The sequence below is a fragment of the Patagioenas fasciata genome, chromosome 1 (genome assembly GCF_037038585.1).
Source record: "Patagioenas fasciata isolate bPatFas1 chromosome 1, bPatFas1.hap1, whole genome shotgun sequence".
Taxonomy (NCBI): domain Eukaryota; kingdom Metazoa; phylum Chordata; class Aves; order Columbiformes; family Columbidae; genus Patagioenas; species Patagioenas fasciata.
In genome coordinates this window covers 130926396-130942233 of record NC_092520.1, presented here as the reverse complement: position 1 = coordinate 130942233, position 15838 = coordinate 130926396, and the positions used below count along the sequence as shown (strand labels likewise).

The following is a 15838-nucleotide window of genomic DNA, read 5'->3' as shown; positions in this document are numbered from 1 at the left end:
GCCATTGACCAAGAGATATTCTAGCAGACATAGGGCAGGACTGGGTACAAGGGGTTCATTGTCTAGATAGACACATACTGTTTTACACTGCTAACTTGCTCACAGTTTTATGGTGATGCTCTACACTTTTTTTTTCTCTTTTTCTCTCTCTTTGTTTTTTCTTTTTTCCTGATCACTTACCTGCAATCAAACAGCCCGAAGGTATTAAAAAAGAATTGACTCAGAGCTCTCTTGTCTGTACAAAAGGTAAGGCAAGTTGATTTGTTCATTCCAGGGAGTTGGAGGACCTGCTTCACTATCTTGTAGTTTTTGAGCTACAAAACAAGAGACCCTTCCAGGGGAAGAAAGAGGGTCTCAGGGCAAAGGTACTGGGCTACAGTTCAGGATTTTCAGAGATACCTGTGAGCCATTGGGCAAGTCTCTGAAGGAGTTTCTTTATCCAGACAGCAGATCTTAACAGTCACTATAGTAATGCTTACAAAGTGAAGACTTCCAGAAAAAAAATCATGATTTTAACAATTCTTGTTGTTACATTTTCTCATCAGACGTAACGACTTCAGAACCAATTTCTCTCAGCCTGCCAGGAAACGTGGTGCAAGGATCAGCCAGAGCTTATTTTTCTGTCATTGGTATGTTTAGCACTTAAGTTAAAAATAAAAGTAAATGATGATGTCTGTCTTGTGGTGCACCAAGTGCCACCATGTACACATATGCAAAAACTACTGCAAAGTTGAGGAGATAACTTAACCTTGACTTTAGAGAAGATGTTTCCTACTTTGCAAAATGGCGATGAAAGACAAAAGTTGTTCAGAATTCTCTCATATCAAAAGAGGACAAAATAGTTGAATTATTTCAATTTATATTACATTTCAGATTATACTGCATTAGCATATTGCATTCTGTATAGTAAAACAGTTAATTCAGCTGAAAAGTAAGATAAAGCAGATTTCATTAAAAAAAGTTATTTTGATTTCTTGGAAAGAAGACTTCAGAACTTTGCTGACTGCTTAATTTCACATTTATGTTTTCACGTAATGAAAAACATTTGTCATTTTACTAGTTCCCATAGAAAAAGACTTTCAGGTCCAAATCAGCTCTGCTAACCTTAAAGTAATTATTAAGACTGACAGTTCTCTTCAGTGAAAGTTTTTTGAGGTTTGAACTTAGATTGCTTTCTAAACAACTGTTTTGTGTACCTGAGTCAATGTGAGGTGTGCTGATATTGTGCAATACAGCCTCTGTAGCCCATCAGCACCATACTCCACATCTCGTTCTCATATGTACACACAAAACAGGGAGCAGGCTGTAAAGAGCAGGGAACCCTAATATTTCTAAAGGTTCATAGAGTTTCTCAGAACCTATGCCAGCCAGTATTGATGCTCATTTTTTTCTCAAATTCTCAGTTTCTCCCAGGTGTCCAGCATTACAATGAAAAATTTAAAAAAAAAAAAAAAAAAATGGGGGCATTTCAACATTTCTTCTAAACTGTGTCTTTGGTTACTGAGATTTAGTCTATACTGGTTATTCCCCTTGGGTTCATAATAAGGTGATATAAAGCAATGTATAATGCTGTGTAATAAAAACATATTTAAACCGAGCTGACTCCTTATATCTTTCATTCTCCAGGAGACATTTTGGGTACAGCCCTGAGGAACATGGAGAACCTCCTTCATATGCCTTACGGCTGCGGAGAACAGAACATGGCCTTGTTCACACCCAACATCTATGCCCTGGATTATCTGAATAAAACTGGTCAGCTGACTGAAGAGATTAGACTCAGGGCTACTGGATACCTATCCACAGGTGAGAGGCTTTCAGGTTCCTCCATCTAATATCGTGATTGTCTAGATTGAACTCTAAAGCTCTATGTGGTGAATTCTAGAACCACATTTATTGCATAGGAGTAGACAACAACAGCACCCCAAAGAAGCATGTCATACTTCCAGGAGCAAAAGCTGCTAGACCAAACATACTTTACATAATATTAAATCCAAAATGATTACTGTTTCGGTTGAATAAACAACAAAACTAGTCCCTTTCTGTGATTGGAAAATACGTTATCTCTGTTGTGTTTTCAGGTTACCAAAAACAGCTGTCATATAAACACCGGGATGGATCCTACAGCTCCTTTGGGACACGAGATAGGGAAGGGAGTGTATGGTAAGTTATGACACTTTCTGTTTCCGTCGTGCAGGATCTTAGGCTTTGAAAAATGATCAAACTATTAAGTGATTCTTATTTTTAGTACACTAAATGGATATAGCTCAATAACTTCAATCCCCTAGTAAAGGAGAGATTAATAAACTGAAGAAAGTACAAGAAAAAGAATGATTGGGGCCTGGAGCACATAATGTTCAAGAGAAGGTTGAAGGAACCATGTTTGTTCAGCCTGTAGAAGAGTAATATAATCGGGAATCTGGATAAAGCTTTCCACTACCTAGATAGGGACTGTAGAAAAGACAGATTCTTGTCAGGGGTACACAGAGTAAAGGCAAGAGTTTGTCCTTACTCAAGTTGCAATAGGGAAAACTCCAGCTGGGTAGAAGGAAAGAAATCTTCCCCAGGGGAAGGCTGCAGCACCAAGACAGATGCCCAGAGAGGATATTGATATCTCTGTCCCTGGAGATTTTCACAACATGATCGGACAAGAGACAGAAACCTGACTGAGCTTTGAAGCTGGCCCTAGTTTGAGCTGGTAGTTGGACTAGAGACTTCCAGAGGTCCCTTCCTACCTAGTTTATTTCATAATTCTATTAATGAAGATTAGAAATTACTATCATCAGTCATCAAGCTGTGTCTATACCCCTGCTCTGAAAGAATGATTTCAGCACAGTAATGGAGAAACTCCTGGTTAGTTTTTCATATCAGGATTTCAACTGTCTTATTTATTTAAAACTTATGAAACACTTGTTTCTTTTACTTCAGACATTCTGGAGTTCATTTTATGTCATTTTCTATGCATATCCATTTTCTGGTAAGCCTTCTTGGTCTTATTCACACCTTACCCACTTTCTATTTCTGGTTCACCTGCAGGCTCACTGCCTTTGTGTACAAGTCATTTGCACAAGCCAGACGCTACATCTACATTGATGACAATGTCCAGTCTCAATCTTTGATCTGGCTGGCAAGCAAGCAGAAGTCAGATGGCTGCTTTGAAAATGCTGGTTCACATTTCAACAATGCTTTGAAGGTAATTGAGACAAGTTCAGTCCCAAACTTCCAGTCCTGGCATTGGGATTGATTTGGATTATTTCTGCCAGACACAAGCTCATCACCACACACTCTTCCTAATATTGTTCTCTCATGTCTCCAAAATACAAGCGAGGCATGATTCTTTTGTCTGCTATTGATGGTGAGATAGAAACAAGTATAACTTTCTGAGTCAGAAGTCTCAGATTTTATTTTTCATCACTGTATTACGTGTTCAGCCATGTGTTTTATTATGTATGTGCAAAAGCAAAGAAAATGTGTGAAATAATTCTGGCTTTATCCAGTGTCAGCTTGTTTGTTCTCATTCCTGTACACACAGGGAGACAAAAATTACTTCTGATCTCAAATCTAACTGTTATCTGAGCTATGAGTTAATTCATAATTTGCTTCTTTCTAGGACATATGTACTGACCTATTCTTTGCTTGTGCTTTCTTCAGGGTGGAGAAGAAGGTGAATACTCACTCACAGTCTATGTTGTGGCAGCGTTGCTGGAGGCTGGACACTCTGCTGCTGTGAGTATTTGATGCTGTTATGCACTGTTAGTCCGATCAGCAATTTGTCAGTGCCCAAGTCACAGTCTTCACATCTATATTCTTTTACAATGTGTTAAGTACTGATTGTAGGACAGTAGGGGCAGCTGAGGAAATCCAAAAATGTTTACAGAAGTCTACAGTTGCCGTAAGCATTTGATGAGTCTCATAAATCAGTTATGTATCCAGTTCCTATGGATTAATTTGAAAAAAATTATTAATTGAAGTTATTAATTGAAAAGTAATTTAAAATTCCCTTAGGAATCCAGTTGTGTTAAACAATGGTAGTCTATGTAGGTGTAAAATCCAGAATGAATTTCCCTATTCCATTCAGAATCCAGTTTGGAATTTTCTCTGAATTCACCCAGTCCAAAGTCCAAGCTATCCAAATCTACAGTCCTACAAACTCTCTGTGCATTTAGTTTCAAGCTGTTTCCATTTCCCTTTATCAGTCTTAATAATAGAAGCTGCTTGTTGGAATACTTGCTAAGCATAGGGGAACGAGAGCCTAGTTCTGCTCTCGGAATACACTTCCCGTATATCCTTGAGACCCCATCTTTTTGCTGATTTTGTTCTTTGTAAAATGAGGAAGGTAAGAACTGTTTCAAATTTGACACATATGTTCTAGGCATAATGGGATTTGCAGGTCACTCAGATACTATACATCATTTAAGTACCTGAGACCAGCAGGATAAAAACATTGTGCAGAATCAAATAATTCTACAGCAACATGAGCTTAGTTCCCAATATCTTCATAAGAAGTTCCAGAACCTAGTGTCACATCTGTAAGCAAAACTGCATAGACAGAACATGGTTAGTAGTATGCTGGTGATATCTGAGCTGAACTAGAGCTCACAGAGATAGTCTGTAAGGCTAAAAGGGCTGAAGAGTTTTCCTGATAGCTATAACTAGCAAATGAGAAATAACATCGATCTAAGAGAGCCTGCTTCATCATGAGGTCTCAATACCCTCTACATAGTTCTGTAAAAACGACCCACATTTTAGAACTAAATCAACCAAGAGACAAGGGGTTCACCTGCATAAGGTCATCTCACCAGTCAGGAAAACAACAGTGCTCTGTTAGTCTGGCCATGCTGCCTCTAAATAAATGCAGAAATAATGCAACACCACTGGAGGGGGATTTTTTACAGGATACATACTGTAGGCCCTTAAACATGCCATAGATGATGTATATTTTTAGCATGAAGGATCAGTGATGGTAGCTTAAGCAGTGATGGAAGTGCTTGAAGAGAAACTGAGACACAAATCCAAGTGTCTGACAACCCTACCATGTTTTTCATTACCAGCATCCCATCATTCAGAGTGGCATGAACTGTTTGGAGACTGCATTTGGCAATGGGGTCGACAACCTGTACAACCAGGCCCTCTTTGCCTATGCTTATGGCTTAGCTGGCAAACAGAAAAGACGCCAATTCTTCCTTGAGAAGCTGGACAAGACAGCTACCAGAGATGGTAAGTGCAGTATGGCCATGTTACAGACAATATAGTTGATGGAATGGCCTGTTGTATGATGTAAGCTATTCTGATAAACAGAACAAGAACAGAACAGCTGTAGCTGTTTTCTCATTCATGCTACTCCCTTCCCATTTCATGCCTGCTATGCTACTGAGTTTATCTCCATTAACTTCTCTGTCTATCTCTTTTGACTGCAGAAAAGAGTGAGGTGTGACCTGATTATTTTAGAATTATGAAGTATTGTAGGTGGGAAGAGACCCCTGGAAGTCTCAGTCCAAGGCAGTGGAAGATTGCACCTCGTTACTCCGTTAGCCTTCTCTTCTCCATGCTGAACAAACCCTGTTCCCTTGACTATGTTGTGTACTCCAATCCATAACTGCCTTAGCATCCTTCTGCTGCACTGCCTTCACTTCAAACCCTCTTTGACTTATACAGCCCCCTTTTATTAGTTCTCCTTCCATCACTTCCTGTTTTCCATCCTGCAACTGCAACTTATCCAGTTCAGAACAATGACGACTGAAAAAACTTCTGGGTAAGGGCAGAGAGGGAATCGTATGTGTGTCTCCCATGTGATACTGTAATGGTTTAAGCAGCAATTGATTTTTCCATGCTTTTTACATACCACTTTTCTGTTTTCAGGTAGTTCCATTCATTGGCAGAGAGAAAATAAGCCACCAGCAGAATATTTCCCTGTCTTCTACTCCCGTGCCCCTTCTGCTGAGATTGAAATGACCAGCTATGTGCTTCTGGCTCTGCTCAACAGAACCAAACTCACTCCAGAAGACTTATCTTACATTTCTCGCATTGTGCACTGGCTTGTCAAACAACAGAACCCATATGGTGGCTTCTCCTCCAGCCAGGTAACAACTGGGTGTGGTAAAAAAAAAGCTTCTGGGAGCAGTCCAGCCTGCAAGCTGGATCTCAATAGTACGACTGCATATTTGCTTGAATAATATTTGATAAATGGTGTTCGCAGAAGTCTCCTTGTCAGGGCACATCATGCTCTTCATTGGCAGCTTCATACATATTTGAGTTTCAGGAAATGAGAATTTACCTGAGTTTCAAGTTAGCAGTAGACAGCAGTCACCGTTGGCAGAGCATTATCCCAGGTTTTATGGGATAATTCAAATCTATTGCCTCAGAACTTGTATCTTGTCTCCTTAGCTCTTTGCAAAGTCACACTCTAATTATGTGCACTGACAAAGCATCAGGGAAATAGGAACTGTGCTAATCTCATACTCCATCTTACAGCTGGGTATCTATCTAATTAGCAATGATTTTATTCATTTCAGGACACTGTTGTTGCTCTCCAAGCTTTAGCTCAGTATGGGTACCTCACCTTCTCTAAAAAAAGTCTTAACACAGTCAAAATCAACTTCATGAAGTCCCCCAGTGAGACTTTCCAGGTGAATGACAACAACCGCTTCTTACTGCAGCAAGCTTCCTTACCCACTATTCCAGGGAATTACAGTGTGGAAGTGAAGGGCACTGGCTGTGTCTATCTGCAGGTAAGCAAGCTGGAAACTCAGAATCACCCCTCTGAGAACAAAGCAGAGGGTCCTTCATACCTCATTCCTCTCTATACCTCACGCAAAAGCCACAAAAGCCTGTAAGTCTGTGACCATCCCACACTTCCCATTTCTTTTAGACTACCCTGAGATACAATGTCCATTTGCCAAAAAAAGTTGCAGGATTTTCTCTCTCTGTACGGACAGCCAATGCATCCTGCACAAGCAACTTCCCACCAAAGTTTGACCTTGTCCTCTCCACCAGGTAACTACCTCTTATTTACCTACCCCCTTGTATTCACAGTTTGGTAAAGCATCCAAGGGAGTAAATTTGAGTACAAGCAGCTACCTGCTTCTGTGCAGCTGCAGGAAGCCAAACAGCATCATTGGGAGCTGACAGTGTAATTCACTGGTCTCCTCTCCATTTGCAGACCAGACTAACAGAACTTTTCTCATTTTAGTTACACAGGAAACCACAATGTCTCCAACATGGCTATTATTGACGTGAAGATGCTCTCTGGTTTTGTTCCTATAAGGTCTTCCCTGGAAAAGGTAAAGAATGGGAACGCAGTTAATGGTAAACCCTGGAAACATAGGAAGCTGATAAAAATAAACTCTGGTTAGCAAATTGGAGCTCCATGGGAATTCTGCAAAATCCCTGGGCATATCCTTCTGTCACATTCTCAGTGTCTCAGACTTGTAGGTGTTCACCTGTTGAAGACAAATCTGTTAGGAGTTGCTGAATCCAGTTGCTTAGCAGAAATAAGACTGCTGCAGCTTAATATTCCCAAGTCCAGCCAGCAGCAAGGCCGAGTGCGTATTTCCAATAGGCAGACAGGTACACTATATGTACATATATGTATAAACGTATATACATGGCTGGCCACACAGATCAACAGAGGCAGAAAAGACAGTACTTACACCAGCACAGATAGCACAAATGGCATTATCCTTTTTCCCATTTCTGGCTGATCAGACTGAAAGCCAAATTTTGGAAAAAATAATAAATATTCGTGTATTCATACACACGCACTTGTATACATGCAAATACATGTGGACCCCTCTGGTATCTGACCTCAGACACTCAGTCTGCTCTGTAGCTGCCCCTGGATCCTTGTTGTACCCAATTGCTGGTACCTGGACATATGCACCCTTGAGGCCACAGCCCCACAGCACCCAAACATACACATGATATGCACCTCCAGTAATCAGCCTGAGACATCCAATCTCTTCAGCAGCTGGGCTTGGATCCCCTAGTCTTCCAGTTGCCTCATGCAGACACATACACACACTAGGCACACACAAATGAGTCTCTGCTAGCTGGTCCAGCCCAATGACCCGACCAATATATGCTCCCAAGACCTTATGGTCCCTGCTGTAACGGGCTCAGATCTTCTGATCCCTCCTGTAGCTAACTCAGATTCTCTGGTACCTTATGTCTGCTTCAGTAAGTGGCTGCCAAGCCACTTAACTTACCAGCTAGTCCAGCTTTAAATTCATTAGTGACCACCCACTGACACACACACGCACACACAACAGGCCTGAAGTCTGGTCTCCCAAGATGCTGGCACTCCAGACACATGGTCTCTGTGATCTGTGATCCCCTCTCCAATGACTTGCACTCCATGTGCACAGGTGCACACCAAACAGAGAGCCCCTCACCAAGGAAAGTAATCAGGAACAGAGTTCAAAAAGAGAGAAGAGACTGCAGTGACCAGCTGCAAGGCATGGAAAGACAAGCATACTGACCACCAACATGTTTATGTGCAACTGGTCCCTTTTTTCCTGTTTTCCCACCCTTATATCCCATTTTCTCATCCTTTTTTCCCTCCCAGTCTGACTTTATCCCTCCCTTTGTTAGTTCTAGTTTTCCCCCTAAATATCCTGTTTCTCAGGTCCCAGCACCCCATGTTCAGCCCCATGTCCCTGTAGGCAGCATTCCCCTTAAGTCACTGAGGTGATACAGGGATACTCTGCTGTTGACTCAACTGGTGGGTCTCACCCCCCCCGCAATGGGTCTGGTCACTGCTGTGTGGAGAGCCTGGGAAGAGCAGGGTCCAGGTGCTCTGGTGAGTCTTCTCATGTTACTGGTGTTTCCCCACCTGTCATTGTTCTTCTGTGTTCCTTTGTGTTAGTGTGGATGAGTCTTATAATCGCACAACCTAACAGAATCTATGTAAGAAATACTTCTTCCATAGTTAGATTCCTCAAATGGGCTTTTTGCAATGTTATCCTTTTGACACAGTTATTCCTTCCTCTAGAGTACAGTTTAACAAACAAAGAAAAAGTGGGTATTGCTCTCTTCCTTTGTTATCCAGAAATTTGGTCACGATGATGACAATTCTGGGAAGACCATTGATAAGCATTTTGTTTCAGTCCCTAGCACAATTTAGGTTCTGCAACAGATGCATTATCTTGAAGCCATGAGCCTTGATCTTCAGGTACATAAAAGAAAAGGATGCAATTCATTGTAGAGTCTACTCATAGCTAGGTGTCTCCAGAGCCACTCAGTATTCAGGACTGAATTTATTTTTTTATTAGAACAGTATGAAATTAGTAACTTTTCTTTGGAAGTTTTTTCCATTGAAATGTGACACTGTTTGCCATCCTGCTCCTCTACTTCATATATACTTTTTGTACTCGTATGTACTCCTTTTTCTATATGTGGGAAAAAATAGTTGGTTTATAACTTTTGGAATATTTTATTTTTGCATACTTTTACAGTAAAATAATTTCGCTCGTGTGCTTTGTAAAACCTTTTTATACTTTCAGTTTTTAAAATATGCAATGCACTAGAAAGTGAGTTAACCTGAGCTGCAGAAATGATCATGTAATAGTGAATTCTCATTGAAATGAGAGCACTCTTAAGTTCTTTATCAAACTCACACACAGCAAAGCTGAGTAGTAGAACGGTTTTTCATTGTGGTTGGTTTCTGCTCGCCATGTTATGAAAATACTCAACTTACATTTCTTATTTTGGCCACGAGATGTCAGGGTGGCACAAGAGGAGCATGGCAGCTGCTTTAAACATCTCGCTGTGGAATAGCTGTTTCTAAGTCTCCTTGCGAAGTCTCTTATGTTAACATTGCTATCAATTGCCTTATTTAAAGCTCCAATACCGAAATTCTGTTGTGGATCGTATAGACACCAAGAACAACCACATCTTCTTCTACCTTCAGAATGTAAGTTTGAGAGGTTTCTTTTCGGTTTTATTGAATTGAAAGTTTACAACAGATAAAAGAATAATCTCATTAATAGCAGATTAGCAATACACGTCTTAGAGACGTAAAGGGACTTCACTCAGTCCAACATCAAATATATACAGTAGTTTTAGTCTACAGTGAATAGAGATGCATTTGTTGTTACTTTTTTTGAAGATGCTATATGATTAAATAACATTTCATGAACACAGCTAAATTGCATTCCATATTCCAGAAGTTCCCAGTCTACATAATATTCTTCAGTCCCTAAGTGATGCTTCTCATCAGTTGATCCAAGAGTGGTTTACAGGGCATCAATATCATCCTCTCCCTTTTAGAGAGGTTTCTGTATGAAAAAACAGCCCTCCCACATCGATGATTTTAATAAAGGGAATGAGAGAGAAGAAAGATGAAAATCAGAACACAAGGGATCTTAAAATACCAAGACAGGAAGGAGAGAGGAAGTAAAAATAAACAAGTAATAATACCTACCTCTCAAACACTAACTTTTATTAGTTGTTCTCCAAGGATCTAATAAGAAAGACTGGAGTCAGCATTCTGAATTCATAGAGAAGCTGAAATACTGAGATGTGAAAAGTTTACCCAGCAGGGCACCAGTGATGCAGAAAGCTCTGCAGAGCCACTGTCCATAGCTCCATTCCTGTAGAGATCAGCAAGATAAAAACAAGGACAAAGGGAGAAGAAAGCAGGGGCACAATGTTAGGCATGCAGGGGAAAGGTTGAAGATGAGGAAGATGAGCAAGGAGGAGAGTTTGGAACATTTGGCTGAAAGAGTGTGAAATGAGGAACTGAACCACAGGCAAGGATGGGGATCTTGAGTTCAGTGTGATTAAAGGGAGAAGTGGGGAGAAGAATCATAGGGATGCTGAAGGTGATGTTAGTTGGGAAAAAAGCAAGGAAAGAAACTAACAGCAGCTTTCAGTGAAAGGGTGAATGCTGATGTGCTGAAAGCCACAATAACCAGGGAATAGTTGGGGTAAATGGCAATGGAAATATGAAAAGGAAGAAAGAAAAGAGCACACAATTTTAGCAACAAAACATATTTACAACAGCTTTTAAACAATTATCTGACTCAGCCGTAGCCTCAGGGGTACATATGATGCATTTTCTTGCCTTGTCATTTACAGGTCTCCCAGAAGTTAATCAGCTTCTCCTTCAGTGTGGAGCAAAGTCTGCCTGTCTCAGATATCAAACCAGTGCCAGTACATATATATGATTACTATGAAACAGGTAGGTGACATCAGTAGGCTGGAGAAAAACCTGTAAAGTTGAAGTATTTATCTCAGCATTTACAAGTTGTGGACAATGGATTTCCCCTTGCTCTATTTGTGCAAGCTTACCTTCACTTTTCTTCATTTGATGCCTTTGTTTCTCAGGAGAGACAAGATGAGAGCCAGCTAGCAATTCTGCTGCTTTATATTATTAGACTGTAAAGGGTTTGCAGTAGCATAGACTGTTCCTGTCCCCCTGCCCTTTCATTTCTTGCTTCATTTCAACATAAAGCAGATTAGAAACTTATATGTCAGGATCTGTTTTCTTACAAACTACATGCAGAAGAAAGAGTGGTTTCACCTTCTACAGTTTGAACATGATGGTTACAATCAATAACTCAAAGGCAGCAATGTTCTTGACTTCCCTGCTCTGGCTTATCTCATATTTTTGCTTTATATTGCCATAGTAGGCTGCAGTCAAAGAACTGACCCTTAGGTGAATTTAAGTACTTAAGTAGAAATGACAGTCCCATTGAACCCAACAGAAGTTTAAACACCTAACAAGAAAATTAACTGCCTGGCCACCTTTCTCGATCTAGCCTCAAGGAATTAAAATTGTATCAGATATTAACCAGTTGTGGAACTCATGTATCGAAACAGTGGCTTAGGTTCCCCCATGCTTTTCTCAAGACTGGCACAACCTTTGCAAACTACATCCTAGCAGATGAGCAGCCGTAGCCAGAGAATTGACCCTAGAGTGCATGTTCTGCCATCTGATCCACCTCCTGCATGGTCACAGCAGTGATGTGTCCTGACACACATGACCAAAGGAGTGCACTGAGATCTGATTGTGGACCCCTACAACTGTGTGCCCTGACAGCTGGAAGATTACCACAAAATCTATCAAATATTTTTTGTTTCATAATGTGTTAATTGCAGGTGCACATGGGCTGGGGTGAGAATGATTTCTTACTGTTATGTAAATGTCATCTTCCTTTCTTCTTTACAGATGAATATGCCATTGCAGAATACAAAACACCCTGTTCCCCATTTTCCAACTGAAAATAGGTATGTGCCAGAAGAGGTAATGGTTCAGAAGATATCAGGCAAGCACTTGTACAGGAAGAAGAGGATGAGAAACTTAGTCATTTCTGGGAGGGCAATGAAAAGCACATAGAAGAATGAGGAATAAGCAAATCCCAAACTGCAGTAGATCAGAATGACCCATTCTGGCACACACTTCAAAAGAGCTTCGGGTCAGTGTGGATCAGGAACTCCAGATAAAGTGCTTTTCCTAACAAGGGAGATACTAGGCAATCGTTAACCCTGGCCATCCATCTTTTTGGAAACACATGACGTATTCCAGTGGGAGCTTTTTATAAAGGTAAACTTCTGAAACATATATTCTTGGTCACAGATTCCTTCTAAGAAATCCAAGATTAGGAGAATAATCTGCTTCTGCTGCATCTGTAGATTTTATTTGTTTTGGTCTTTTCATTTATCCTGAAGGAAGAATCTGAAGAAATTACTCTGATCCTCACCTTTTTCAGTGACTGAACTGTATCATTTACAGATGCTAGAATTCTACTCACAGCAAGACAACTTTTATGCAGTTTTTGCCTCTATTTAGAAAGCTTTCCTTCAGATTAACATCTCATATTTTACTGTTCTTTGTAATAAAATCTTCTGACTGGCAATGCTATTTCTCCAAGTTTCTACTCCTATTGTATCTAGAACTGGGTGTTGTAAGGTGTCTCATAAGCTAAAAAACTCACACCTCGGACTGGTCCATCAATGACAATCACATCCTGACATCAGTGACATCTTGTGGCACAGACAGGTTTGGGACCCTGAACTATGTGACAGAAGCTTTCTACCCAAAGCCGAATGGTGGGAGAAATGAGAAAGCTGGTTAGAGAGGAATGGTGGATCCAATGGAGCCCTTCAGAGAGATAAATGAGAATATTTGGAGGGAGAGAAAAAAGAAGAGAGCCGCAGGGATCTTATGATGGGGTGGCAAAGTACAAGAAATTTCCTGTTGTGCTTTCTGCATTTATTGAACAGGTACCGCAGACAGCCACACACTGGGGCTACTGTTCCTCACAGGCTGCAGTGAACTGACATGACCTTCATCCTGACCAGATCACACTGGTGGAAGGACACAGAAACCAATCACATATCCATAACAAGCTGAGCAGACATCTGCCAATTGAATCATATCACTGAGCTGCTGTTTCTTTAGTCAGGATGTTAGACATAGTCCTATTTATAGTCTTGGAAGAGACTAGCTTATTTATCATGAAAATGGGCTTCCCAAAGCAGGTTTTGGTTCCTACAAACACTTTACTCAACAGGAACATGGCTGCTATGAGGCAGACCACACAATAGCACAGGAGGTGGTAGGAGAGGAACAACCCTTTGTGCACCCAGAGAGCACTATTCAGTAGGGTGTCAGGCTTGCCCAGAGGTGGCTCAGGTGAAACTCATCCTACTGCACTGAGCAGAACAGGAACCTTGGTGCTAAGGGGTAGCCATGACAGAGATCCACAGGCTCGAAGTAATCCCAGGAAGATGCAAAAGAAATTTGGAAGCTGTAGAAGCACATAATTGTTGATTTGGAAGGGACCTGTGGAGGACATCAACTGAAACATCCTGTTCTAAGCAGAACCACCCAGTAGAAACCTGCAACTCAAAGCAGGAGAGAGCTACAAAGGAAGAATCTCTACTGTCTTCCCAGGACCTCAGCACTGGCTTGAGGGATGCTAGCTCTGTGAGATGAAGTACAACTGTGAGCAGCATATCAAGATGCATGACTCAGGCAACAAAAGACATCCAGACCTGCAGGCAGATCTGTCTATCAGTTCTTCAGTTCTGCACTGCACTTACCACTGTAGTTCAAAACAATTTACTAAATGTTAGTTCTCACTGGAGCCAAAAGTAATCATGTGTAGGTCCTTCATTGCACTGTAAAAGGCAGTCATCCAGGAGATTCCCTGAAGAAAGACCCAAAGGATGAAGAGGAAGAAATTAAAGACATTTTATATGAACATCATAAAAATATAACCTATCATCCCCAAAATAACTTCCTTTCTTCTTTATGTCTTTCACCAGCTTTCACACACTTAAAAAAAAAAAAAAAACAAAACAACAACAAAACCAAAAACATGTAAAATGATTTAGCACTAGATATTTCCACTGAGATATGATTCCAGAACCCAAAGCCTAAAGGTCAGCAAAGGCTTAATGACATCGCCTTTCTTGTTGCATCCAGGACAGCAAAGTGCTACTTGCCCCTGACCAGCTAAAGCACAATTCTAGGGACTATCTAGGCTGAACTTCCAGCCATATTGTGTGAAGCGATATTTTTCTTCAGGAGGTTTTCTCCTGAGTCACACATTAACATATGTATATGTACACATAACCACAGATAAAGAGCCTACTCATCAATCAATCTGTTACTCCCAGTACAGGTATTTCTTGTCTTGTTGCTCAGAGTTTTCTACAAGATCAGACATGCAGTAGGATTCCTGTTCTCTGATATGAGTAGGATTATTACAACTATCTTTGGTTTACCCAAATACAATATCCTTCATCACAAACCTTACCACTGCTGTGAGTGAAGGGATTGTGGGGATGCAAAAAAGTCTCTGATCTTGTCTTGGACAGCCCTTATGAGTCAACCTCTGCTCAGGTACTTTTACAGATAAAAGCTGAAGCCAGGAGACTGCAACTTCATAGAGAAGATAGGCTTTTCCTAGAGAAGCTACAGATGGGACCCCAGTCCTCTGGGACCCCAAATCATGCTGCAGTGACACCAGCCAAACAGGTCCTGCTCACCTTTTTCTGTCTTTGCTCCCTTCCGTGCTCTTCCAACCTGTAGAGTGGTGCTTAACTTGACCCCACAGAGAGCAGGTCAGAGATAGGGATGCAACTCAAAACTGACAAGATTTAGGCAGAAAAAGTATGTTTCTGCCTTCTGTCTGCTTGAACAGGTTTATCATGGGGGCAGAGAAGCAGTAGGAAGCAGATAGGAAAAAATGTACTGTCTCTTTCAGCAAGGTATGGACGCAGCTCAACTATATCAGAAAACTGTGCTGCAAATCTTAGCAGTTTTTGCAGAAAACTGAGCAGGCAATGTGTCAGGACTCTACCTCCTATCCCTACTGACCTTCTTATGGCACAGCCCTGCCTCTGTGTGTGCTCAGTGGCTCCTGCTCAGGGTCACAGCTATGGCCTCCAGTTTGCCTTCTTGTAACAAGTCTTGGGTCTATTCCTCTCTCCGTCCAAAACCCCAGCAATGGGATAAGATTTCCTTTCCATTGCTATAATTTGCCTGCTTGTGTTTGTGGACCTAAACACAATGCCCTGACCCAACTTAACAAAGCTGGAGATCTTTAATCTCTGACTGCTCAGATCAGAAAGGCAGTAATGGGAGTGTGTCTTACCTAACCTGTGACAGCCTTGATTCCCAAATACTAGGTACTACTGAGAATGAGAAATAGTCTGAACTGTGGCATTTCTAGTCATATGAAAGTCCACTTCTATTACCTCACATGTCCTATGAAGTTGTAGCTGTACGCAATTTGAGCAGTGCTCTGAAGACATGAAGTACATACAAATAACCCACTCTATCAAACAATTAAACACCTCTTCCCTGAGCATCCCACTTTCTGCGGAGTAT

General features: G+C 41.0%; 1 protein-coding gene across 1 annotated transcript in view; it reads left to right on the top strand.

Annotated features, from left to right (window-relative positions):
* LOC136107373 (ovostatin-like) overlaps positions 1-12803 on the top strand; it is a 32903-nt gene extending 20100 nt beyond the window's left edge. The window contains exons 23-36 of the mRNA XM_065848386.2: positions 195-246; positions 546-629; positions 1627-1803; positions 2079-2160; positions 3034-3190; positions 3649-3723; positions 5049-5214; positions 5857-6077; positions 6510-6725; positions 6866-6990; positions 7187-7277; positions 9836-9907; positions 11074-11176; positions 12167-12803. Coding sequence (XP_065704458.2) covers positions 195-246; positions 546-629; positions 1627-1803; positions 2079-2160; positions 3034-3190; positions 3649-3723; positions 5049-5214; positions 5857-6077; positions 6510-6725; positions 6866-6990; positions 7187-7277; positions 9836-9907; positions 11074-11176; positions 12167-12219 — 1674 coding nt within the window. The 3' untranslated portion in view covers positions 12220-12803. The remainder of the gene's footprint in view (positions 1-194; positions 247-545; positions 630-1626; positions 1804-2078; positions 2161-3033; positions 3191-3648; positions 3724-5048; positions 5215-5856; positions 6078-6509; positions 6726-6865; positions 6991-7186; positions 7278-9835; positions 9908-11073; positions 11177-12166) is intronic.
* Positions 12804-15838: the final 3035 nt, after the last annotated feature.